The following is a 24,856-nucleotide window of genomic DNA, read 5'->3' as shown; positions in this document are numbered from 1 at the left end:
ATCTGGCCATTGGGAGAGTGTCTTCAGCATTGCAGGATGTAGCCAACCCCCCCTGAGAGAAGGATCAACAGAGGTACTTGAGTGCTGGTGAAGTGTCATGCAGTTGGGACTAACCATGCCACTTGGCAGCATGAGAGCGTCTGGCTGTGAACTGCACGATGTTCAGCTAGGCTTGACCAGACCGTGTTTGCACACTAAACCTCCGAAGTCATGGCAGGGATTTGCCTCTTGCTGTTCTTCATTTCTTCTGGGCATCTGGAGGTTGGGCYGGCCGTGTGAAGTTTGCCTTGTCTGCGTAGGGCCCTGTAGTAGCCTGCGTTGTCTCCCACTTTAGCATTAGCTATTTGCTTTCTGCCAGTACTTGAGCTCTTCTGACTGATTTATGTCCTCTATAGCAAAGGCTGCATGCACTTTTCTGAAAACTGCTATATGGCACTTCAAAATAATAGCTGCTGGGCTTGCAGCCAGACCACAATGGAGTTCTTGCTTTGTGTAGTGCTCCCATTTTAGGCCTAAGGATTCACTAAACATACTGAACTGGTATAGATAAGCAGTACAGCCTGTGCCCCCAAGTTGGGCACTGCTATGCTGGCACAGTCATGAGATTCTGCAGCACTAATAAGTGATAATGTGAGGCTTGTGTAGCTGCAACTTCGGTAAAATAAGCAAGTAAAATCACTCCCACTCCCCTTTGACCCTTTACCACTGAAGCAGAGGCGAAGTTATTGTAAACCAGATGAGAGTGCACAGTGAGACACACTGTCATCTCAAATGGCTACTGCTAAATCTGCAAATGCTGAAGTTTCTGTAGCCACGGTACCATTACTGTTGCTGAAGTTGATGTGGCTTTGCTCTGGAGTGGGGCCAAAGCACTTGGCTCTCCCAGAACTTCTCTGGTTGTAGCTGACAGCCGTGTGAATGGAAAAGGCCAGTGAATATCCTTGTTTCCCCTAGGAATGCCMGTAACTGCTCTGTCCTCTCTTTGCAGACACTACCCGAAGCAGTCCTTCACCATGGTGGCAGATACTCCCGAGAACCTGCGTCTAAAGCAGCAGAGCGAGCTTCAGAGCCAGGTGAGTTTGTAGATTGCTCCTTGCCCTAGGCCAGTGTACTTTGCCCCACTGCACTGCATTCTTCTGTGCTCTGATGCTTGCTTAACACCCTTGCTCTGAAGAGGGAGAGGCAGGTTTGGGGTTCAGATTTCATGCATCTGAACTGTGCTTGCTGTTCCATTCATCCATGGCTGCTATGATCTCTCAGAAGCAAGAGGTGTCCAGCAGGCAGTCTGCCTCACCCAGTCGTGTCTGTGTCTTGTGCCAGCGTATCTCGTCTGCTGAGATCCAGCAGCACAATTGGGTGAAATGACAAACTGCCTCATCTGGACAGGGAATTACTCCATAGGCAAATATTTCAAATAAACCCTAATCCTGCAGGGCTTGAAAGCTCTGGCAAGCAGAAATAAACAGAAGGGATAACTGACACAGGGTTTTTGTTTTTGAGGATTTTCCCCTCTAGTGGGAATAGAAGAGCCAGTTTGAGAAGGGTGTTGTCCAGATGTGTCCTGTCCTATATCCTTAAGGAGTTCCTGGATTAGCAAAAGTCCCTAGCTTTGAGGCACAGCTCTGAGAAGTATTCTCACAAAAATCTGGTGACAGAGTAGGAACTTTACCCTTTTGGGGGTGGGGGGGCTGAGGAACAATCTCTATTTTCCTTCCTCTCACTCCAAGATGCTGAAAACTTACAGAAGTTGGGAGATGTGGGTGGTGCTTTTTGTAGAAAAACAACTGGAAGGGCAAGGTTTGGCAGCTTTGGCTGGCCCTTCATGTGACTTCAGTTTGCCAAGAACTGGCATTCTTTGGGCATGGCTGAGCCTGAAGGTTAGGGCAGTGTTGGAGCGGCTGAGACAAGGCCCTGAACTGTTCTGTCCTAAGCTTTGATGTTGTAGAACTACAGACTTATGCTCAGAATACGCTGCACTGGAAGAAAATGCATCCAGAGGCAATTTTGGCTTGAGTCACAGTCTCTCAGGAGAACACAGGATGTGGCAACTGTTCTGGGAATCTATTTAACTTTTTTTTTTCCTTTGAAAGGGGGCAAAAAGACTGCCCAGAGTGTTGTCAGCAGGGCRTGCTGGCTTAGCTCAGCATTGTAACAGTGTTGGTCCATAGAAGATCTGGGCAGAGGGTGCACAGCACAGGATTTGCCTTAGTGTTGTTTTCAGGGTGAACAGTCATCTTCTGGGATCAGTGCATTCCTCTCCCTGCTGTGCTGTGAAGGATAAAGTGACCTTCCTTTCTTCTCTTCCCATTAGCCTGAAAGTGCCAGCAGCTAAAAAGTAGCTTGCTGAGGAGTATTTCCTGCTGGAGGAGGAGGGGGAAACTTAGGACCTTCACTCACCTGTTAAGATAGAGCTGGTGGCACCCATGCAGCTAGCATCAGGTTTTGAAACCTCTGCTTTTGTAAGKTCTCTTCCTCAGAGCAAGTTGCCCAACAGCTCCCTGGCTTGCATAAATGCAGCTTGGCTCAAGCAGAGGGTTAGAGCTCAGCCTGGGGCTTGCTTTGTGTTTCATAGAGCTGTTAAGGGGACACAGTTGCTTTTCCTTGGTAACAATCAAGACAATGCTGCACCAAGTGCTCTGGAGTCTCCAGCACTGTTTTCACAATGAATTCAGGCTCTTCATTAGTCCTTTTCCATTAAAGGAGACCCTAGGGGAGGGAGTGTGCTGGGGCTGTACTCTGCAGTGCCCAGGCTTTTTATAGCTTTTTGGGACTCTTTCAGCTCCTTGTGTGTGTTGTGCAGGAAGCAGTTGGGAACAAATGCTGTGTGTATGACAGCTGTCTTGCAGGAGGTGACATCTTTATTCTTTTGGGCTTGTGCCTCCTAAAAACATCCCCTTTGCCTGACTGAGGAGGGGCTGAGGCAGCTGCCATAAACATGAAGTTGGTCTCACCAGATCTAGCAAATGCAGGTACTCAGCTCTGTTGGGCTGCAAAGACTGTATCTATGCAGGCCTGTGCTGTACTGCCTCAGTGCATCCTGCCAAAGCTGGCTGGGGGTTTCTGCTTCCTCCCACAGTGTAGTGTTCTGTTTGTGTGGTCTACCAGTGCTTCTAGGGCTGCACAGAGCTGCCCAGTCTGCAGAACCTGGCCCTTCACCCATCCAGGTGAGGTGTTACAAGACACAGCCARCCACCAAGGGGGACAACCCTTCCTGCAAGTCTGCCAAATGCAAGATGCCTCATGGCTTTAAGCTGTTTAAGAAGCCAGATCCTAGATTTTGTCACTAAAATTCAAATTCTAGCAGAATTTCTGCCCTTTGGGGAGAAGCAGCCCTGCCCAGCTCCCTGAAGCCTCTCCTACCTTCACTAGAGCAATGTTCCTTCCCCTTTGACAGCACTGCGGGGTGGTGTGATGGGAGCACTGCTGTGTGTCAGCTTGCAGGTGTACTGCCCATTTATGTTGAACGGGCTAGGCCCTGGGATACTTGTTTCCCTTCTGTCCAGGGGTTTGGTCCAGTGGCTTTATTCATCCTACCTTCCTCCTAATCAAATGCTCCTACAGCATCTTGGTGAGACCCAGACGTCTGCCCAACTGGAACAGCTGTCGAGGAACAGAAGAGTTTAAAGGGACTGTTCCAAGCAACCGAGCTCTGGGAAGAGCTGCTAATGGAGGAGCATCCTGTTCTTCCACTGCGTTAAAAAGCAGAAAGACCCTGTGTAGAGGAGGGAGCAGGGAGTGGTGAGGGAAGCTGAATCAGGCAGAAACAGCCAGACTGAAATGCCCGCAGTCCTCCAGGGAGGACAGATCCTAAACACATTTCAGATAGGATCTTAATTTCTCTCAGCCTTTGTTCTGCCTACAAAAGGAATTTCCTATTTTCTAAGCACCAAACGTTCATATTTCTTCAAGCACTCTAGCTAAAGTACAGCTGYTCCATGCTCTGTTTTATTGATAGTCCCTTGGTAATTGCAGGAGCTATGCAACTCCTTCAGGATTGGAATAGGTCACTTCCAGTCCTYCTAGAGCAGGCAGAAGAATTCAGTCTTGCAAATTAACTGGATAAACTTGAGCTGCTAGCTGAAATGTGAAAGCTTGTCAAAGAGGCCTTGCTGGCTCTGCTTTACTATGATGACAGCTTAGCATTTGAACTGGCAAACTTTGGTACAAAAGCACTCCTACTATCTGAAAAGTGCATCCTGGCTAACACTGCTGTGACGGGCAGAGCTTTCCACATAGATTTAGTCATACAATTGCTTGTGGAGTGAGATCAGGATTGTGTGAACAGTTGTACCTTACCTTCAGGCTAGCATTTGCCAGCCAAACTCAGCCACGGCTCAGTCTTTGGTCCTTGCTGTGAAACTTCCTGCAGTGCAGGTCCCCCTGGGAGAAGCTGTGGCTGGGAACAGCTGGGAGCCACGTTAGGAAAAGAGAACAAGTCCATCTCCTTGGTTAGGAAAGCTKCAAGGAATTTCCAAATGGTGGTGGAGAGTCATTACTTGGTAGTGGGAGGTGATGCTCCAGACAAAAGCAGCAAGCAGCTCTGCCCCTTTCTAGGCCTTCCAGGAGTCTTGTAGGCCTGGTGAGCTGCAGTGACCCTGAGAAGGTTGGTTCTACRTTCCCTCCTGCCAAAAATACCCTCTGTCCACTTTGGTGTGGCTGGAAAAGCCACTTGTTTACCAGAGCCGCTGTTTGGGGCTGCACTGTGAGCCGGGAGGTGGAGGGTGATAATGGAGGAGCTGTGTGCCGAGCTGGAGCTGTTTCATGCAACTCCTGATGTCCTYCTCTATTTATGTTTACTGAGAAGGCGTCTTTTGTTCCGGTCACTGACAAAAGCTGAATAATAATGTCTCGTGCAGCTAAATAAGTCTCCAAAGCGACAGCTTTTACGCCTGCAGCCCTCTCTTACAGCCCACGTGTGGCAACAAAATTGCAGGGTTCCTATCCTGTGGCTTTTTCAAACTTTTAAAATTGGTATCTCTGGACATAGCCTTTCCTGTCTGAGGGTGGAGGCTCCTGTGGCATGGGAGACAGGTAAGAGTCTTGTGTGCTGAGCCTTTCCTTTCTGCAGCAATGCATCTGTCACCTTTGGGAGCTGCTGTCAGCACGATCAAAGATGTAGATGCAAGCACTGGTTTAATATGCTTGAGCTGAGACCTGCTGAAGTGTTGTAATGTGCAAAGGGCAGTTCTTCTCTGGCTACCTTCAGATAATGCATGGGTGCATGAGTTGTCGCTCTTATTCCCAGCACTGGGGGAACAATTTCTCTGAGGAAATTAATTTTGGATCCTGTATTGTTTTTATGGGATGGGACCCTGACAGACTAGGTGTGGATACAGGCTTGGGAAGCTCTCGGGAGAACAGACCTAGCTAGGTGCTTTGTGGAAGTGTGGTCTAGCTGGCTGGCTGGACTCATRGGTGCATGGTTTGCTCTGAGTTGATGATGGGCCATTGCCTTTCTGCTCCTGTAAAGCTGAGTGATGCAGACAGTGCCAGGACCATGAGACTGAAGGGCTGTTAATACAGCATGCAAGTGAAAGGCAACTAAGAGCTAGAGTGACAGGAGCGAGTAAATGGGTGGGCAGGTGTGGCAGGAGGGCGGGCAGAAGTGATGGTTCATCAGAGCCCCTTGCACAGCACTGAACTGGTGCCCAGCAGTGGCCTCTAGCCTTGGGGAAGCACAGTGGGACGTGCTGAATTGCACACTTATCTCCTTCCTTTACCATCCAAGCTCACCCGGACTCAAACTTCTGAGAGCGCCGAAGGAGCGTGGCTGTGCCCTGCTGGGGCTGGGAGCGGGGGAAGGAGCCGGGCGGGCGGTGCTGATGGAGGAGATTCCTCCGYGGCGAGGCTGCCTGGGGGTCGCGGGTCACATCTCCCCAGCCCGCCTTCCTCCCTGGTTCCCACCAGCAGAACCAGCCTCCCCCCCATGCTGGTAGTACCCGGCTGCGAGCAGCGCATGGGAAAGCGCCGCTGCCTGACTCCTGCCTGGCCRGGTGCAGGCAGCCCGGCCTGCGCCTGGTGCCCTTATAAGGGCAGGGAGAAGCTGAAAGGCGCCTTGTCTGAACACTTCCTCCCTCCTTTCCGGCCTCGTCGCTTAACCCTGGCGATCACTGCAGCCCTGGAGGACGCRGCCTCCCTGCAGGCAGAGCCCAGGCCTGCCAGGGAAGGGCTGAGGTTCCTGCTGGATCATGATTCTGGTCTCCTCCTCTGATGCTGATGGTGCCRTGTAACCCGAGCTGGCAAGCAGTGCTGGTCTTGGACCTGCCCTCGGGTACCAGGGTCTTCCTCTGTGACTCGAGTCAGGKCCCCACCTTGCAACTAAGCATCCCCATATGTGAGGGGATGATTCCTTGGTTTTAGGGAAACTTCTTTGTTTTTTAGGGACAAATTCCTTTATCCTGAATGCTGTGGGGGGGAGGAGGATAGGGCTCCAGACAAGATTTAGAAGGGTAAAATACATTATGGAACTTATTATAGGAACTATTTAGCCTTGCAGTTAGCTTCTCCCTTGGTGTGTCTTTGTTTTTTCGCTAGCCATGGATTTCTCAGAGCTAGTCAACTTTTTCTCATATGTTTACTGCCAAGGTTGGTGCCRGGTGACCCTCCTCAGAGCTGGCTGAGCAGAAGGCTGCAGGATAAATGCYGTTCTGAGCAGCTTGTTGCCGGCACAATAGCAGGGACAGCATCCCATGCTCGAACTGGAGAAATCTAAAGGAAAAAAGCCTTTATTAAAAGTAGAGCAGATAAAGGACAAATACAACTGCTTATGTGCCCAGCTGCAGATGTAGTTGAGCTTGCTAAGGCTGGGGCTTCTTGGTTTGGCTCACAGGACTGACTCAGCCCCTCCTGATCCACTGCCTGGGTGTGTGTCATAGATTTTGTTGCAGCTTTGTTAATTTTGGGGTTTCTTGTGCCTAATTGCCTAACACGTCAGGGCTGCGCCTTCCTAATCGGTGATGCTCTTCAAGAATCATTTGTTATCCCAACCAGCAAAAGCATTTCTCTCCGTTGTACTGCTTCAAACAGACAGTGGCTTCTGCCTTGAAATTGGTGTCTTGTGATCCTCTATGTGCTTTGGCATGCTGGTTGTATTGCATCTTCCTAGAGTGCCCCCTTTCCCAACAGGGTTCATTAAGGTTCATTAAGCTTTCTAATGTCACATTAGCTAGAAGTCTTGATGTGACTCATAGAGTATGTCTTATAAAGCATAAATTGCTTGTGCTTAAGACTGGGTTTCTGTGGTCTCAGCAGCTATGCCATCGCTGAGAAGAAAGTTAGGGACTCTGATATGCTTCTGAAGCTTGTGCTTCTGCGGGCTTGCAGGATAGCAACAGGTCTGCCTGGGCAGAAAATGCCAAGTATGGCCCTGTCTGTCAGCAGAGCCCTGAACTCTGGTACCTGCACAGCTAGCAGTGAGCTCTCCTGGGTGCCTCCTGATGCCCTYTGCAGAGCTGGTGTCCAGCTTCCTCTCCTGCTCCAAGCTAGAGCACCACGGGTGCCCTGGGGCCAGTGCGAGCAGCTCCTTCCCGCTTGCCTCCAGGCCTAGTGGAGCGAGACCTTGGTCTCCCGCACTGCTGCTCTCTGCAAGCAGGGCTGCATTGCTGGGTAATGATTAACCTGGAAATGGCCACTTGGCATGGTAGGATTCAGAAGATACTAGAAAATGTTGGCAGCCTTTCTTGAAAGGTGTTTCCAGGCCCAGCTGGATGTGCTGTTCTGGATAGGACACAAAAATGTGAGGTTTGAAGGAGTCTCTCTTTAGGAGAGTGTGTTGGGAAGAAATCCGTTTCGTCCCTCCTCCCCCGCGATGCTGCTGGTTCTCTGCCTCCAAGCTCTATCTTGGCATTGACATGAGTGCAAGGCGGTCACGCTGCTTTGCTGGATCGCTCGCCCTGAAAGCGTGCTGTTATTCCAGGGGGATTTCTCTGCGCTGTGGGTTTGCAGCATGGAGGGGCAGGGGCCGTGACACCATCGTACAGGCTCTCTATCCGCACGGCCAGCCCCGGCTCCTGCGGGTACATCTGGCGGCTCCCGTCTGGCTGCGGGCTGGGAAGGGTTACAGGAAGCTGACTCTGCTGGCCAGACAGACTGGTGTCTGCCTGCTGCTTAGATGAGCACTTCCCCGCTCCCGCATGGGGAGTGGGAGGGAGCGACGTGTCCACGCTCCCCTCGCTGCTCTTCCTGCGCTCCCAGTCCTCTCCTTAAAAGGAGGCTCCTGTTCCAGTTCTCCCACTGCCGCAGCCAGCGGCAGGGCCTGGAAGCGGGAGCTGGAAGTGGGTGGTAAGGAGCGGCCAGACCGYGGCTCTCCTCGCTGTGCCCACAGCCCTCCCACAGACAGGAGCTGGGAAGCAGCGGATCTGCATTACGTGCAGAGAGGGCTGTGGTGCCCTTGCAGACCGCTGTGTCCRTGTCCAGAGGTTTAATTTGCTTGCGTGAGAGGCAGTGGTGACCTTTTCATTTCAGWGATGGTGTACAACTGTCTGCAGTACCCAAGGCAGCTCGGTGGAGACTAATCCCAGGGAAGGGGAAGGGCAGGTTTGTGTGCTTGTTTTCAGGCTGCCATAATGGACAGTCAGCTCCTTAGAGCCATCAGATTTGGGCTTGTCACCATTTTCCCCAAATGAGTGTGTTTTTTCATTGCTTTAGGCTTAAAGGGGTTTGTCTCCAGTCTCTTAAGTATAAACTGTGAATTTTCCATCTGGATGGAAACGTGCTTTGGACCTGGTTTGCTTGTGGCGGTCTGTAGGTTCCCAGTTGGCTTGGGCCCTTCTGAAACTGGAGCTGCTGGTCATCCACGTTGGGCCGTGCCTCTCTGCAGCAGCCATGCAGACTGCTCCCGTGGTGCCCCGAAAGGTGCAGGCACAGATCCTCACCGAGGGGGGAGGCAGGCAGGGTCTCTCTGACCCCACGCTCTTGCTGTTGCATTTCTGTCGCACAGCGCTCTGCGCACGGGCTATGTGCATCTGCTCTCCCCTCCCTGCGGAAATGGGGAATCTTTCTGGCTGCTCAGATCTGAAAGTCAGCAGAGCAGCTCTATCAGGGCAGGCCAAAAAGCTGGTTACAGTGTTTCCTTCCGTGCTGGAGTGATTGAGTCAGCGGCTGGGTTGCAGCCTCTGCAGAGGCTGACTCTGCTTCTGGGTGAATTTGGTGGGAACGGTGTTTGTGGGCAGGGCAAGGCGTGACCAAGGGCACAGACTTAGTAACACCCTGTGTGCCAAGATCAGGCCAGGAAGCAAATCTGGGTTGTGGCAGCTCTGCATGTTTCAGCTGTGTATTGCTTTTTGTTCCCTCTTGTAGCACAGGTGGAAACCCAAGTCCTTGTTATTTAAAGCTACATAGATGCTTAAAAAGGGACTTTTCTGCTTCTGGGTGTGATGGGAAGAGAACTTGGTATCTGGCAAACGGAAATGAGGAGGCTTGTGTTTTACCTGTCATCTTTCCCACACTGATTTGGTTATGACCTTCCTGGGTACTTTTTTTCCTGAAGGAGGCTGAATGTCCCCTAATTTAGAAATGCTCTTGTATGGGTGCAGCCCGTAAAACCCTTAAGGCTCCAAAGCAGAAATTACCACAGGTCAGCTGATCCATGGTATGTGCAGTGAGTGCACACTGGTGGCCCACAGGAAATTCAAACCGTCTTACCCCACTGCATTGAAAGAGAAACAAGATCAGCAAATGCATAGGAAGCTGTTGGTGTGTTTCAGTTCTTTGCAGTATGTCATGTTATTAGGACTGGATGGAGTGAAGTTCCCGTGTCACACAGGGATGCTGTGCATGCTGGTTTTCTTCCATATTCATCTCTGCTCTTATTTTCTTCTATCCAGATTCGCTACAAGGAGGAGTTTGAGAAGAACAAGGGGAAAGGCTTCAGTGTGGTGGCTGATACCCCAGAGCTGCAGAGAATCAAAAAGACTCAGGATCAGATCAGCAATGTGAGTAGCTTCTAATCTGTGTGTGTGATGATGTGAGCTTCCTCCCACTGTGCTACTGAGGACGACAGGGGGGTGCTCTGACTGCAAAATGAGGAACAAGGGCCAGTGCTCTGACAGCTGTTAACAAATAAGCAAGGCTGTGTCATCTTTAAAGCCTGGCAGGGTAATTCACAAACACATTCTCCCTGGGCACCTTGTGATCCTCTTTTTAGTGTTGTCTGCAACTAGACATCATGCATATCTCCTGGGTCCTTCATACCGTGAAGGCCAACAAATACAGTAGGTGAGGCTGCRGCCAGATGCAGAGAGGTATCAGAGACCTTAACTACTTCCTAGGTGTTCAAATAAATCTTGACTGAGAAGCAAGAGCATAAACAAGATGAAGGGGAATACAAGGGGATGACACTGTAGTGGAGGAAGCAGATGTGGGCTGTGGGAGAGGGGGATCCTAAGGAAGGTGGTTCCACAGGCTCTGGGGAAGGCCTGGTGCTGCCTTCCTGTGAGGGCTGAGTGACTCCATACATYTTGGCTTGTATTTGTATGTGGTAACCCCAGCAAAAGGCACATCTCTTCCTCCTGTCCCTTATGCAGCCTCAGCTGTCCTCTGCCAGGCTCCTCTTGCCTTGACCTCTCCTGACTTGTGCACAGCAGTTTCCAACCATCCAGCTGCTGAGAGCATTTGCAGCTGCTGCTGTTGTCAGTTTGTGCCAGGGCTCTGTGCAGTCCCCAGATTCCCAACACCTGCTGCCACCAGCTTCTGAGAGCAGGATGCAGTGTTATCCACTTCCCTACCTAGAGCCCTTATCTATTGGTAGCTGCTGCCCTTGCTGCATGAGAGCAACTTTGCAGAGAGCTACTTAGGTTCTCTCTTCTCAAGCACAGTTTCCCTCCTGTCAGCATCCTGCTGCAGTACTGATATGGAGGGATTCCCGAGGGCTGTGCACAGCAGCATCTTTGTCTTCTCTTGACCTCCTGGAAGGGAACTCTGTCCTGTGCCTACAAGAGACCCAACTCTTGCTTTCCCAAAAAGGGATGCAGTACACAGTCATGGAGGTCTGCATTGCCATGGTGAAAGAGGAAGATAGGCACACTCACATGTATAGCTGCTGTGTTGGGTGCGTCAAACTTGGGGTAAAATTCCCTTCTGAAACCCAACCCTAGACTCCTGGGCATTTTTGCACAGGAGGTGTTCAGTAATCTGCCTCCAGCAGAAAACAGGGTTAATTAACCTGTAGCTGCAGTGAAAGTCATGTGTATGTTCCTTATCTAATGTTCAGAAGCTGTTGCAAAGCCTGGACTAGCAGACTAGTGGTTTCTCTCTGACCAGTAAAGCACCCACAGAGACAAAGCTTTGCAAGAGAGATCTCTAAGGTTCTACTCAAACGGTTGCTGTGAGTTACTGTCCCTCTGAGCTTCAGCTGAGTTCAGGACAGACCGCCCTGAGCAGTGCTGTGGGGGAGAAAAGCCCAGTACCTTGACTGCAGGGCTCTGAGTGTTTCTCAGCCCCTTTCCAGGTGCCATAATGTTCCAAGTGACCATATCAGCTAAATAAGTCAGATCTTAGTCTGTCTGGCAGGCTTTGAGCCCCCTCCCTGCAGCCCCATGGAAAGTGTTGTCTCCCTTTGCCCCCTCTTAGGTGCTTCCCTGTCAAGGGCATGAACCAGAGTCTCTGCAGACTAGGTAAAGTGAGAGGTGGCTGGAAGCTTGTCCTGAGAGAGAAAATGGAGCTTTTTCCATCCTCAGCAAGAGCATCTCTACCTTGCGATCCCCTGTCTGCTTCGTAAGGGTGTCCAAGGTGGGGGTGAATTTGAGCTTATAGGAGGGATACACTGAGAGGGAGGATTGTGCTTGTGCCATCAGTGGGAGTTAACATGTATACGCAAACATGAAAATGCCCAGCAGAGTGGGAGGAGATTGTTTATTCTCTTTTCATCTGATCTCATAGTGCCATTCTTTACTCTGGCAAGTACTAGCTTCTCCCTGGGGAGCTGCAGGATGTTATCTGAACATCAGACCTCAGGGCAGCCAAGGCTCAGCTCTATCGACATGGGAAATGGACCTGTCTGGAAGGTTCTTCCCTGTGGACAGCTTTTTCAGTTGGATCTGAGCTGGCAGAAGATGAACAAAGCTTCCAGTGGTGGTGCAGTCCTTTCCCTTTCCATGGAGTGGGGCTGTGCTCATTGTGTTAAGGGAACTGCCTCTGCTTTTGAAAAGACTGGTTGTGAAGGTTCCAGGTTTTAAATAACGCAGCGGAGAGATGAGACATGGAGAAAGCCACTGAGCAGAACTGGGATGGGACTGCCCGTGGCAACATCGCCATGGTTCTGCTATGGAGTTCAGAGGAAGGGCAGTGACTGCTGTGGCCTGAGCACCTCTGCAGCACATGGTATCCTAAACCACCCTCKGCAGAGGGTCAGCACCCTCTCCAGTCCTGTGCACAAGGAAACCCTCTTGGAAAYGAAGCAATGTAAAATCTAAGCATAAACTCCCTCTGCCAGACAATGCCTGCCTGAAGCAGCCTCAGGCAGGCTCCCTACAGCAAAGAAAGAAATGGGCTGGGTGGAGTAAAGTGCTCCCTTCGGGGCATTCCCCTTCCCAGAAGTGTGACTCTGCTCCAGGCTTTGCCTCCTGCCTGTGCAGGGAGCTGGGGTGTAGTGCCCTTCAGTAAATAACTGTTTAACCAGCAGAGAAATGGGCTCCAGGTGTTTTCCAATAGCAGTGTATTCATTAGCACAAGTGGCTATTAATTTTTACACCTATGCCCAGGCAACAGGGTTAACCCTTCCCTTCTGCCTGCTGCTGCAGAGGTGCCTCTCTGTGCTGGCTGTGGCAGGAAGTCTAGTCTAGTCGCATGTAACTGATGTGTTTCGTGGTATCTGCTGGCTCCACTTTTGAGTCTCCTTCATTGAGAAAGCCTAAGGCCTTCTCATACTGCATTTTTGAAAGAAATTTAGGGGCGGATGTTAGGAGTGAATGCCTTTGCTCTCAGCTGAGGCTACAGGTAGAGATTTTGAGATCCTTTCATCAGGCATTTACAAGTCTGGTTTGCTGAAACTCTTCCCCGTGCAGGGAGCTGGAGAAACAGAAGAATCCAGGGACCATCTGGCCAGCAGCCTGCATAAACCCTCCTTGCTTTCATGTGTGATCATGTATCTTCTCTTCCCTCAAGGACATTCAAACTGGGCAGAAGGCAGCAACGTGCCAGCTTTGCAAATTACGCAGGGTGGTGGTGGTTGGTGTAGAAAATGCCAACTATCTTCCTCCTTCCTTCCTCTGCTTGGTTGTTTTCCATGCAGTCTTTCTAGCCCAATTAACCACTCTAATCTATATTTAGGTCACTCTGTGCAGTTGKGCTTCCTTAGTGCTGTGTTAGTGGATAACAACTCTCTCCTTTACCATGTCTCCCTTGGGGTTAATTCAGGTAGTGGTGGGCAGCATGGTGGTGGGGAGTTTGAGTCTGTCTGCACTGTCCTGTCGGGTCCCTGTTGTTTCAGCAGATTTACCTTGTTGTGGCTCGGCCTCTTTCCCCATCGTCTGTGCTCTCCTGCCCTGTCCCTGTGTAATAGGTGCCCAAAGGGGAGGGAAGCCCATCTTGTGGTGACTCCTGGTGCCTTTTCTCTAGGCTGCCCTGCAAGTGGTTCATGTCTAGACCATCTCCCCTCCTCAGTGCCTGCAGTYGTGGTGCTTTGGTTAGAGCTGGCCCTGGCAGGGTTAACAGAGATCCTAGCTGAGAAGTGGTGCAGTGAATCTCCTCTGTAYACTCCTTTGCTAGGATTCCCTTCCACTTCCTGTCTTACACCTACTCTAGTGTTTCAGTAATGGTTGCCCTGTGTTTTCCTGGAAGATGGCCACCTCTGCTTCCCCTCCCTGCCAAATGCCAGAGCCCTAATTGGGTGCTTGGGACCTCTTCCAGCTTGAGGAGTCTGCTGCTGTGCTGCCATGCTCCAGAGGTCAGAGCCAAGAGCGAGGGATGCTCCTTGGAGAGGAGGAGCAGGCAGGTGATGGCAGAGTCAGACCAGTCCAGCCAAGCTCTGCTGCTGCCTGCCTGGACACAGAGCCACGGTACTTGTGCAAATAGGATGTGCTACAGCCTGTTAAATGGGAATGGCCTGAGTGGGGCCTGCCCAGATGCCCTGCAGTGTGGGGGATGGCTGCTGGCCCTGCCTGGGGAGGCAGAGCTGTGCCCCCACTGCTGCCTGCGCAGTGCCAAAGTGCCTGGTAACTTCAGCAGAGCATGTGACAGAGAGCTACCCTTAAATTTACATCCTGTCAGTGTAGGGGGATTGCTGAACTTCATCTAYGTCTGAATGGGTATGAGGACCACATGGCAGAAGAGATGGGGTAGGAAGAAGTCCCTCAGGATTGCTGGGAGGCTGAGAGATGGGCAATGTGCTGGCCAAGTCCTCGGTGGCAAACAGAAATGAGCTGGAACCAAACAAAGAACTTCCTGGTGCTGAACRGCTGCCTGAGCTGCTGCCAGTGCGGGGGGACTGGGATGTGCAGACTGGGAATTGTGGAGCTTTGGCAGAGCAGTCTGAGCATCCTTGGACAGCAGGAGRGGGGCACTTGCCTTGCACATGCTCTGGAGCCACAGCACCCTAGGGATTGCAGTGTGGCTCTGTTCATGGGCCAGCCCTCCTGGAGGGAGCTTAGCCAACCCCAGCCTCACCCTGTGAACAGCCTTGTGGCCAGCTGGGGCCTGAAACAGCACCTGCCTTGTGGTTTCTGCAGTCTTTGCATGCTCAGTGTATTTGCCTGGGGTGTAGGTGTGAGGCCTTTCATCCAAGGGGGGCTGTGGGATGACATGATGACACAGGGAGCATGCAAGATGCTGTTTAAAGCTCTCCTGGGGGACAGAGGAGAGGAGGTATTCCTGGCTGCATGTTCTCCAGGACCCAGGTGGTCCAGTCCCAAGTTACAGTGTTTTCCAGGCTACGCTTTGATCTCTTTTCCTCTTTTGTCRCTGTAGATAAAATACCATGAAGAGTTTGAGAGGAGCAGGATGGGCCCAAGTCCCAGTGAGGGCGCTGATCTGGAGCGCAGGAACTCCCAGGAGAGCACCAACTACCGGAGRCCTGCAGAGCAGAATCAGCCACCTCATCACGTCCAGCCCAGCAACCCAGGTAACGCTCAGGGCTCTGGGCAGGCCCTTTACCTGGGGGAGGGGCTGGGCGCATCAGCCTGCCCCAGCCTCTGCCGCTTGGGTAGGCTCACACTTGCTGGGGCAGCAGCCAGCTCTTCTTTGGGTCTCAGGGCCGTGCTGCTTTCATCTTCCATCAGAGACGATTCAGGGAGCTCCACTGCTTGCTTTTCTGCTTCAGGGCTGTTGGCTGCTAGAGCCTTGCGAGGCCCCTGCAAGGGGCCTTGCTCTGTGTCTCAAATCACAGCACGTAGCAGCCGCTCTGGCTCACGGGCTTGTCTTTCCTTCCCAGTCTACCAGCAGCAGCAGCCATCGTCTCAATCCTACGGCTACAAGGAGCCTGCAGCACCAGCCTCTACACAGCGCAATGCTCCTTCTGGAGGAGGGGTGAGTATAGCCAAAGGATGGGCAGCGTCCACTCTGGCACTAGCCCACAAGTTTCCATCTCCCCAAAGCAAGATTTGCTCCACTTGGGAATCTGCTCCCAGCTCCTGAGTTGTATGCTGGGTGCTTGCTTTGATTGCCACAGCTATTGCTGGCACCAGCATCCCCGCATGCTGTGCAACGAGAATTTCCTGGCTCCTGCACGGCTCGTGGGCGGGTCCTGGCAGGGCTCCTTGCCCCGGGGTTCCCCTGGGGATGGGAGCTCTGCCTATTTGGGGCCTGCTGATCCCTCTCTCCCCGCAGAAGCGGTTCCGTGCCGTCTATGATTACAACGCGGCCGACGAAGATGAGGTCTCCTTCCAGGATGGCGATACCATCATCAACGTGCAGCAGATTGACGATGGATGGATGTACGGCACGGTGGAGCGCACAGGAGACACAGGCATGCTCCCTGCCAACTACGTGGAGGCCATCTGAGCCACGGGAGGGGACGGGGTGCGTGGCTGACAGCAGAGACCCCAGCCCACGCCGGCCCCAGTGTGTGTGTGYGYGTGTGTGTGTGTGCGCGCGTGTGCRTCTCTCTCTCACCCGGCATCCCTTATCCAGTGTGTTCTGCCGTTGCCCACCGGAGCTGTGTCCTGACATCTCGGTTACTTTATGTTTCTGCAGCTGCCTCTGGTTTCTCTTGCCAATTTAGCTTTGTTCTGTAGCTCTGTCGGGACTGAGGGAGCTCTGTCTGCAAGGGATGTTGGGGGCTCAAGAGACCAAACCGCCGTAGCTTTCCCTCTCCTTCAGTCTSCCTCCTCTCCAGCCTTCTGGAGGGCCTGGGCACCCATGCCAGGCTGGGCTCCTCCTCCCAGGGCCTCTGGCATTTCCCAGCTGTGGGAAGCAGCCAGAGTTGCTGGGATCATGCGCCAAGGGAGGAGCTGGCCATATCTTTGGACCAAATTCCCCTACCTCTTTCAGGGATGGACCAGATGGGGAGAAGAGCACAGGAGCAACGATTAGCRGTGCTCTTCCACCGGGTTGCCTGTGTGGATGCGGTGAAGGATGCTTGTCCCAGGGGCTGCCCTGGGCTGAAAGGAAGGATGAGCTGGCAGCATTCACCCTGCACTGCTTTAGGTTGCTTCTCCTGTCTCCTGTTCAGTTTTTCAATCCAGTCTTTGCTCCCTTTAGTCTTTAAAATGTTACAAACCAGAAGAACAATTCACTGTTTAAAATTTTAAACAATCTTTTACTTTCTCCTTGAGATTCAGAGCAGCTGCTCTGGACAGCCCTGGAAGTGGCTCTTGTTTCTTCTGTCTCAGGGTTTGGCTGCTGGCGATCCCTGTCCCTCCAGGGTGCTGGCAGGGGCGGAGGGCTGGAGGCCTCCGAGGAGTTGTGCCCAGGTTCCTCCGCACGCCAGGGCTGTGCTAGCGCTGGCAGAGGAGCAGCAGGGACGTTGTTTTGGCTGGAGGCTGTTGCTCACAGTTGAGCCCCTCTAGGCTGGTAGGGAGCACTGTGATACTGAGACCTCACATCCCTCCCCACAGCTCTGGCCTCCTCTCCTTGGGCCAGGAACTTGGGAATCCCCTGGGCTCTGGGACAACTAGGTCCTCTGTTAGCGGTTGCAGCTCCCCAAATTCACCTAGAAGCTTCCTGCTTTTCTCCTGCTGCTGCTGAGCCCACTGGGTAAATGGTCTGTGCAGGGAGCAGGCAGGACCAGCTCTGCCCTCTTGGATCAGGAGGTTTCCTTCTGCATCTGTGGCTGTTGTGAGCTGCACCTGACAGATCCTTCCCTGCTTCCACCGCGCAGGGGGCCCGGCCCTCCGGCAGCCTGGGCAGGGAAGGCCGAGACCAGGGCGCTCTGCCTCGCTGTCGTGGGGCTCAGCAGGCAGCTTGGAGGGGAAGAGACAGAGCACGGCAGAGCCTCCTGCATCTGCGCAGCCTGCCCGGGGCGCTGGCCGGAGCCCGCGACRGTCCGTGCGGACGGGCGATGTTTACAGCCTTCCCTCCCACCGGAGATGGGGACCAACCGCGGGCTGGCGCGTGGCCCCGCACCTCCCCGCACAACTCGCTGATCCCCAGCAGCGCTGGCTTCTGTGGCTGACTTGGGATCACCGTGTCATGGACCAAAATTTCAAAGCACATTTCTGTCCCCACCTCGTTCGGGCTCCGGGTCTYGGAGCTGGAAGGACAGGGGCAGCTATAACTGGAAAGGCGGGGCTGGGGGGCGTCCTGGTGCCCTTGTCCTGGGTCAGAGGAGCTGAGAGCAGCCTTTGCCCTGCCTCCGTGCTGCAGCGGTGCTCCCAGCGCCATCCTCCACCCCGTGGGGTCCCGCGCTCGCCTCCGCTTGCGGCCCCCGGCTCGGCACCGCCGGCTGAGCTCGGGCTGCCAGCGGAGGGGACCGTCCTGTCGCTGGGCTGCTGGGGGCTCTCGCCGTCTGGCCGGGGGTGCTTCGGAGGGGAAGGYGCCGCCTTGGCTGGCGAGGAGGGAGCCTCGGACCAAAGCGGCTGTGTCCGCCCCGGGCGTTAGACGTTCCTCGGTGCTGCCCGGGGCCGGTTCCTGAGAGAGGACCCGCTGCCTTGCGCTCACGGTCCCCTCGAAGCACAGGGGCTGCGGCGCAGCGTGGAGTGACGCTGGGGTCAGGCTGACCTGCCCCGAGGGGGTTTCTGGCCCTGCGGAAGCCGCCGGCTCCGTCCCCGGGGCCGGAGCGCGGCCGGAGCCAGGGAAGGTGAGCGTTTTGCTCCTGGCTCGTTTCCCAGCCAGCTGCAGCTGGTGGGAGCCGCAGGCCGAAGCGGGGAAGCCTYGAGCAGTCCCTGGGGGAGACCAGCCCAGGAGCAGCTGGGATGGGCCTTACGGGATGGGAATCCCGGTCGGTGCTAAAGCAAGAGAGCACAAGAGCAGGGGAGAGGGGGCCGGGAGGGGAAGGGTCTGCGTCTCTGCCTGCTAATCCTGTTCTTAATCACGTTCTTGTCTGGGAATGGGGGGGGGGAGTGTCAGTGTGAATAAACTGTTTTTTAATGGACCAAATAATACAGGCAATTACATTTTGGTATACAGGCCTTTTTTTAATGCTACCTTGAAACCATTGTCCTAAATCTCCCCTCTCATGCCTTGCCCTTTCTCCCTTGCCATGGGAAACAAACCTCTTACTGCTTGATTTCTGCCTTTTCTCTTGACTTATGCACTTTTTTGCCTTTTTTTTCATAGCTGAAAAGCACCTAAACCTGTATTTAAAATAAGTAAATAAATAAAAAGTTAAAAAAAAAAAAAAAGCTAAATTGCTTCTCATCATGTGTAAGATAAACCTTGTCCATCTTAGCTTCCCCGATTGCATTTCAGTGCTGAGCTTAGAACGTTTGTTTTCTTTCGGATCAGTTGATTGGTAGGGATTTGTCCTTGTGTATTGCTTCCCATGGGGTTGAGCACCCACGAATAAAAAGTTATTTGGCCTTTCTAACAAAACCATCCAGTGGAAAAAAACAACCAATTTTCTTCCTCGTTTACTCAAAAATAAAAGTATARTTTTTACCTGCTGATTGTGCTGGTTTTCATTGTGTTTCCTTTGCTGCCACTTTGGCAGGTTTGCCCCTTGCTTGCGGGACCTCGGGGCCAGTGAAGGCTGCCGGCAGCGGGCCTGCGACTCGGCCYGGCTTCCCGGCACACGGCTGGACCCGGGGAGCGGCGACGTCCCTGGGAGCTGCACCAGGGTGCAGAGTTTGGCTCGTCCCTTGCTCTCCTGAGGCTTGAGGCTGCCCTCGATGCGCCGCGGTGGGGCTGGGCTGGCGGGGCTCCCTCTGCCCCCGGCCCTCTGCAAGCTCCCGGCTGCGTTTTGGGGCTTTGCTGCCGGTGATGCAACGCTGGCGCAGCGTCCTGGCGTCGCACAGCCGTTCTGGAAAGCGTTAGAACTTGCAGGCACCTGGTTCACAGGCCAAACGCAGGCCCTTTCCCGTAGAAGGGAGAACTCCCGCTTGGCCGTGGCCGCTCCGCCACGGCAGCCTGTTCCCCTGCCTCCGGCCGGCTCGCGTGCTCCGAACGCAGCTGGCGGCTGCTTAGCTTGGCTGCTGCCGCTGCTCAAGGTGGGATTTTCAACTACAGTGTTTAGCAGTGGAAAAAACTTGTTGAAAATGTGTGGAAAAGGATGTTATTTGCATCAGCAGTGGTAGCCAAAAAAAGAAAAAAAAAAAAAAAAGAAAGAAAAAGCTCCATGGCTGTTGCTTCTACTTCTCTAGATCTAGAGTTGCTAACTTGAACCGGATTGAAGCAGGTGTTTGGATACTGGGAAAGGAAAGGATGCCTCCTGCCTGCCCCGGGAGCGCCAGTGTCCGAAAGGGGCGAATTCGGACCGGTCCCGGGTGTCTGACGCAGCTTGCGATGACCAAAGCCATTTTCTGACGTTTCTGCCGGAGGCTGAGTCTTTTCCCAGCCGCACACGAGGGCCGTGGCACCGCGAGCGCCTGCGTTAACCGCCGGGCAGCAGGTCTGGGTAGGCACAAGCGGAGGCAAAGCAATTCTCCAAGGAGCTCACACTCGGCAGGCGTGAGCTGAGCATGCCCCCCCACCCCACCCCCCTTCTGCCGAGCACGGCCGAGCCCCCGTCCGACCAGGTTTATTTACCCCTTTATTTTCTGTCTCCCGGCTGGAAAGCGGCTCGCTCAGCTCAGGCATCAGCTCCCCCCCCCTCCCCGAGCAGGCTGAGCCGAGCTCCGGCTGCGAGGGGGAGGAGGAGGAGGAGGAGGAGGGCAGCCAACGCGGCGGTTCTCCGCTGAGCATCCCCCTCGCTGCCGCCCCTGCCGCAGGAGCCGGGTTTGCGCCGGGGGAGCCCAAGCAGCCTCTGCTCCAGCGGCTCCTCAGCCACCATGCTGGACATTTTCATCCTGATGTTCTTTGCCATCATCGGCCTGGTGATTCTCTCCTACATCATTTACATGCTCTAGCGCGATGCTGGGGAGGATGCGGCTCAGCATCAGCCTGTCGGTCGGGGCATCATCCAGGTGAGGCTGCTGCTCCGCACGCTGCCAGGCTTTAATTTCTGGGAACCACCAGGAGTCGGGGGGGGGGGGGGGGGCTGGTGCTTTAGTGCTGTTGTCTTTGGCTCCCGCGCTCGCTGCCTGGCTGAACCAGCCGGGCCAGCAGCATCACAGCAGCTGTTTCCTGCTCGGCGCTGGAGGGGGGGGGGCACCCACGTTTATTTTTCAGATCAGGCCACCTTGCCCACCGAGACGTGCGCTTGCTATTGCGGGGCCTGTTTTCTTCCTGCTGTGCTTGTCAGCTCCTTCCCATCTGGAAAAGTGACTCTCGCTGCCTTTCACAGCTCCACGACACAAACTCGGGGCTTTTGTTCCCACAAGGGAGAGAGAGAAAACACGATAGGGCAGAAGCAGTAAGTGATTCTGGTTGGATCATTTCAGAGGAGGCAAAGGGGCCCCGGGAGGGGGGGGGGGTCTCTGCCCCTCACAGCTCTGGCGGCAGATTGCTCCATCCCTGCAGAGCGCCGGGAGATGCAGGGCTGCTGCCACCCGTGTTTATACGCTCTGCTGGTCCCAACTTTCAGCACGGCAGCGGCTCCCAGGCCCCAGTTAGACAAGCGTCTCCTTTCTCTCCAACAGCAGCAGCCACAGCCTGATCCATCTCTCTTGGAGCCTTCTGGAAAAGCATTAGCCCTTCGGAGCCAACATCTTTCCCAGMCGGAGAACGGGACACCCAGGACGAGCAGCTCTGGGTCAGCACCGGCACCCAGGCACGATGCCCTGGCGGAGGGGGCTGAGCCGGCACGGAGGGCAGCGGGGTGCCGGGGGGCCGGGATAGCGCTGAGCAGTGACATCCCACGGCGGAGACGCTCCCGGGATGCACAGGATGCTCCACCGGGGGTGGAGGGGGCCCTGCCCCTTCCTGTATGGATTAGCCTCTTGGGATAAGCACTTCCTAGGTYGCATCGTTTGGGTTTAATTTTGGAAAGCACCTATATTTTTAATGCAAACTGTCCAAGAAAACAGAATAAAAAGAGGGATCATACAGAAGGAGCGTGAATGTGTCTGCTGTTGTTCATGGCCTCACTGACACGTGCCTCCTCGTTCACTGCCTGCAGCAGTGGGGCACAACCAACCCCGGGAGCAAAGCCCCATTCCTTGGAAAGGCGCAGCAGATCCTGCAGGCCAAGCGATGGCATGGAGGGTCCTGCTGGGAAGTGCAATTCCCTGCACCATGCGGCTTTCCAGGAGGTCTCATTGGGAGCCTGGAGTACAAGAGCTCCTCRCTGAGCCTCCACATGCCCTTGACACGTTCCCTTTCCAGCCTGCTTCTGCAATCCAGACCTATGTCACATGTTTTCCATTAATACCTTGCCCAAAGTCTCGTCCCCAGATGTTCCCTGGTGTTTACCAAGCGGCTCACGCACAGTCGTAGGTGCCAATCAGTCTCGGGCAACGGGGGCCGAGGCAGGAGCGCCCCAGCCTYGGCGAGTGCTGGAGCAGGGGCTCCCCGGGACTCGGGGGTCCTCGGGGATAGCTCAGGTCATGTCAGCATACAAAAAGGAACATTTTTATATGGTGGAAATTTCTGTGGGATGGAAAGAACATTTCAGAGCTTAATTTCCCCCAGCTTGGAGAGGCCTGGGAAAGTGGCTGGGGTCTCAGGAGGATTTTCCCTGTAGGCTGCTCTTCCCTGCTACGAAGCCTCACGTTCACCCTCGCCCTTACGCTGTCTGTCACATGCAATCGTCTTCTCAGACTGAATTTTTCACTCTCCTAGAGGACAGGATTTTTATATGGCTCRTTTCCCACAGGAATTACTTTCTCTTGTAAGCAATAAACACCTGAAATAGCTGTAATGGAAAAAATGATCATATGTCATTAATAAACCGTGTTCCCGTCATACCGGTGGGTGAGACRGCAGGATCTACGGCGGGCTTGCGGGTTGCACCGCCTTCTTGGGGTATTTGGGGGTTTGTAGATAAGAGGAATATGTTTACTGAAAGAAGAGGGATTTCTGAGTCTGGAAACGCTGGATGTGGCCAGCGCTGCCAGCTGAGCACTTGACACCGCAGTTCCTGGTGAGCGAAGCTCYGTGTCCGCGACCGCGCCTGCGGATCCAAACCTGTCCGCAGCGAGCCAGCCGCAGCCTGCRCGGCCCCGGGGAGGGCACGGCCAGGCTCCAAAAACCTGGAGGGGATTCTCCTCACTCCACCACCAAATACAGTCAAAAATCAGAAGCATGAAATATTCCGGGAAGAATCTCTTCAAACATAAGTAACATTCCCAACAACCTTGGCTTTGTGAGTCTGTATCTGATGTCAACATCTACAGTGATTGAGAGAGAATGAGTAATAAGGAATGTGTGGAATGGAAACTCAGCTGAGTGTGAAACCAGGAACAATAATTTTCTCTGACTATAAGTGCTCCTCTCCCCTCCGAGGGCCTTGCGCAGCTAACCAGCTATGCATAACTATCACTTCACCCATGCCCCTAAACCAGCACACTCTGCRCCCAAATGTGGCAGCTGCTTTGCAAGGCTGAGGACAGAAAAGCGACTGTATCCACAGGAGAGGTGTCTGCAGCCAGACAGCGAGCCGCAATAGCGGGACTGATGCTCCTCTTTGACAGATAGGGATTGATCTTTAGCAGCTCAAATTGCAGTTGTGTCAGGGTGAAATCCTGCCCTGGAAAGGCCTGTATTGCTACAACCGGAATTTTGCTTCTATTCCTGGAAAGATTTTATTGACAGCAGTTATAATTCAGCACCAGAAGARAAGCAAGCGTTTTCCCAAGCGTCACTGTCAGCAGTTCCTTTGGGCTGCTGTGCTGCCCTGGGGCTCCCCACCTGGCCTCTGTTAGCCCAGCGCRGTTTAATTACGAGAGCTAATCAGGTTGGGATATTGGAAAATACAGTCGCAAGGCAGGCTGTGGGTGCCATTTTCCAGTTCAAACAAAACTGGTTTGGGAAGTACCATTTTATTGGGTTTGAACTTTGATCCTTTGTGAAGGAAAGTCCTCGTCTTGTGGAAATGCTGGARTAAGTTTGAATGCCACAAAAATCCAAAGTTAATGCCAAATGCTGAGATACTGTATATGTAAAAAAATAGCAGTTATTAATACTAATTAATAATGCCATCAATATTTCACATTGGGCAGCTGCATAAAACTTGCATTCCTTAAGGGTTTGTTGAAAGACTGAACTAATGCTAGCAGAGCTGACATTTCATCTCTGTCAATTGCTGCCAGTGAATCAAAGAACTTACTCTTCCTGTAGAGCTGCACCCGCATAATGGCATTCTTTGTGATGTGCTGTAATTTATTGCTGCTGTGTCCTCAGTCCTGGGAGATGAGACACAGACTGGCAGAAAACCTACACCAATCTTGTGGTTCTTTGTGTTATAGCATAGCAAAGCATCATTACATGTAAGAAATACAATGGAGCAAGAAGATGTGGTGTTTAAAGACACCATTATTCTGAATTTCATCTATGTAGATTATTTATTGGTAGCAACTGCTGCTAATAAAAGGAAGGGATAGATAATAATCTGGACTTTAGCATTCCACATCAATCACTTCTTGACTACATTTCCCTGTTGTTGTACTCACTGCAAATCTATTTATTCTGATATTTTGACTTCATTAAGTCTGCTGATATGTTTGGAGGCGTTCAGTTCACTGACTAGTCACAAACAAATAATCTTGCATTACGCCTAATTCAGAAATGGGGAGTAGTTACAGCACAGTTCTAATTCTGCAATATGCTTTTAAATATAACCTTCAGAACAGTCAGGAAAAAAAAAGGGATTTAAAAAGCAATTGCTAGCAGACATTTCCTCCCCCCCCCAATGAAAGGTTTCACCTCTGCCATCTACTGGTATGCTACAAAGATCCTTAACAAATTTACATTCCATATCCACTCCTGATGTAGTCAAATACTGTCTGTAACTCTACATTAAAAAATGCTGCAAGAATTTCAAACATGTAAACTTCCAAGCAAATCAGTATACAGCTGTTATCAGTTATCAGTTCATTACTGATGAAATCAGATGAGGACAGCTGAGATAAATTGGTGCCACTTTAGTTGTTTCCAGCTGCTGAGGCCAGTTGAGGATGTTTTTTCAAAGTTAAATGTGGGTATTTATAATCAAAATTTGGTCCTGAACAACCACCAATATGTTTAGAAASTGAAGTGGAGAAGAAGCCTATTTAATATTTTGAAGAAAATAGCCATATTATAGATAATACAGCAAAGTAAGTACATTTTGGTATGTTTTACGTGTTTTTGTAAGGCAACATATCAGAAAATCAAAACTTCTTATAAGTAGGAAACATTTATAYGCTTTAATAAAACAGTGATCTTAGCTAATGTGCATTTAACATATGTCTTCAACTTAGTTAACTCACATAAAGGCAAATATATTTTAACAGTTCAGTTATTACACAGA

At 52.5% G+C, this 24,856-nt stretch overlaps 1 protein-coding gene across 1 annotated transcript in view; it reads left to right on the top strand.

The window, feature by feature from the left end:
• Nucleotides 1-18,974, top strand: part of LASP1 (LIM and SH3 protein 1) — a 33,547-nt gene extending 14,573 nt beyond the window's left edge. The window contains exons 2-6 of the mRNA XM_085316143.1: nucleotides 989-1,073; nucleotides 9,825-9,932; nucleotides 14,902-15,055; nucleotides 15,365-15,459; nucleotides 15,760-18,974. Of these exons, the coding sequence (XP_085172269.1) occupies nucleotides 989-1,073; nucleotides 9,825-9,932; nucleotides 14,902-15,055; nucleotides 15,365-15,459; nucleotides 15,760-15,933 (616 nt within the window). The 3' untranslated portion in view covers nucleotides 15,934-18,974. The remainder of the gene's footprint in view (nucleotides 1-988; nucleotides 1,074-9,824; nucleotides 9,933-14,901; nucleotides 15,056-15,364; nucleotides 15,460-15,759) is intronic.
• Nucleotides 18,975-24,856: the final 5,882 nt, after the last annotated feature.

Source organism: Rhea americana, unplaced genomic scaffold (assembly GCF_003343005.1).
Source record: "Rhea americana isolate MKP2758 unplaced genomic scaffold, rheAme1 scaffold_452, whole genome shotgun sequence".
NCBI lineage: Eukaryota > Metazoa > Chordata > Aves > Rheiformes > Rheidae > Rhea > Rhea americana.
This window is presented reverse-complemented; position numbering and strand designations above follow the sequence as displayed.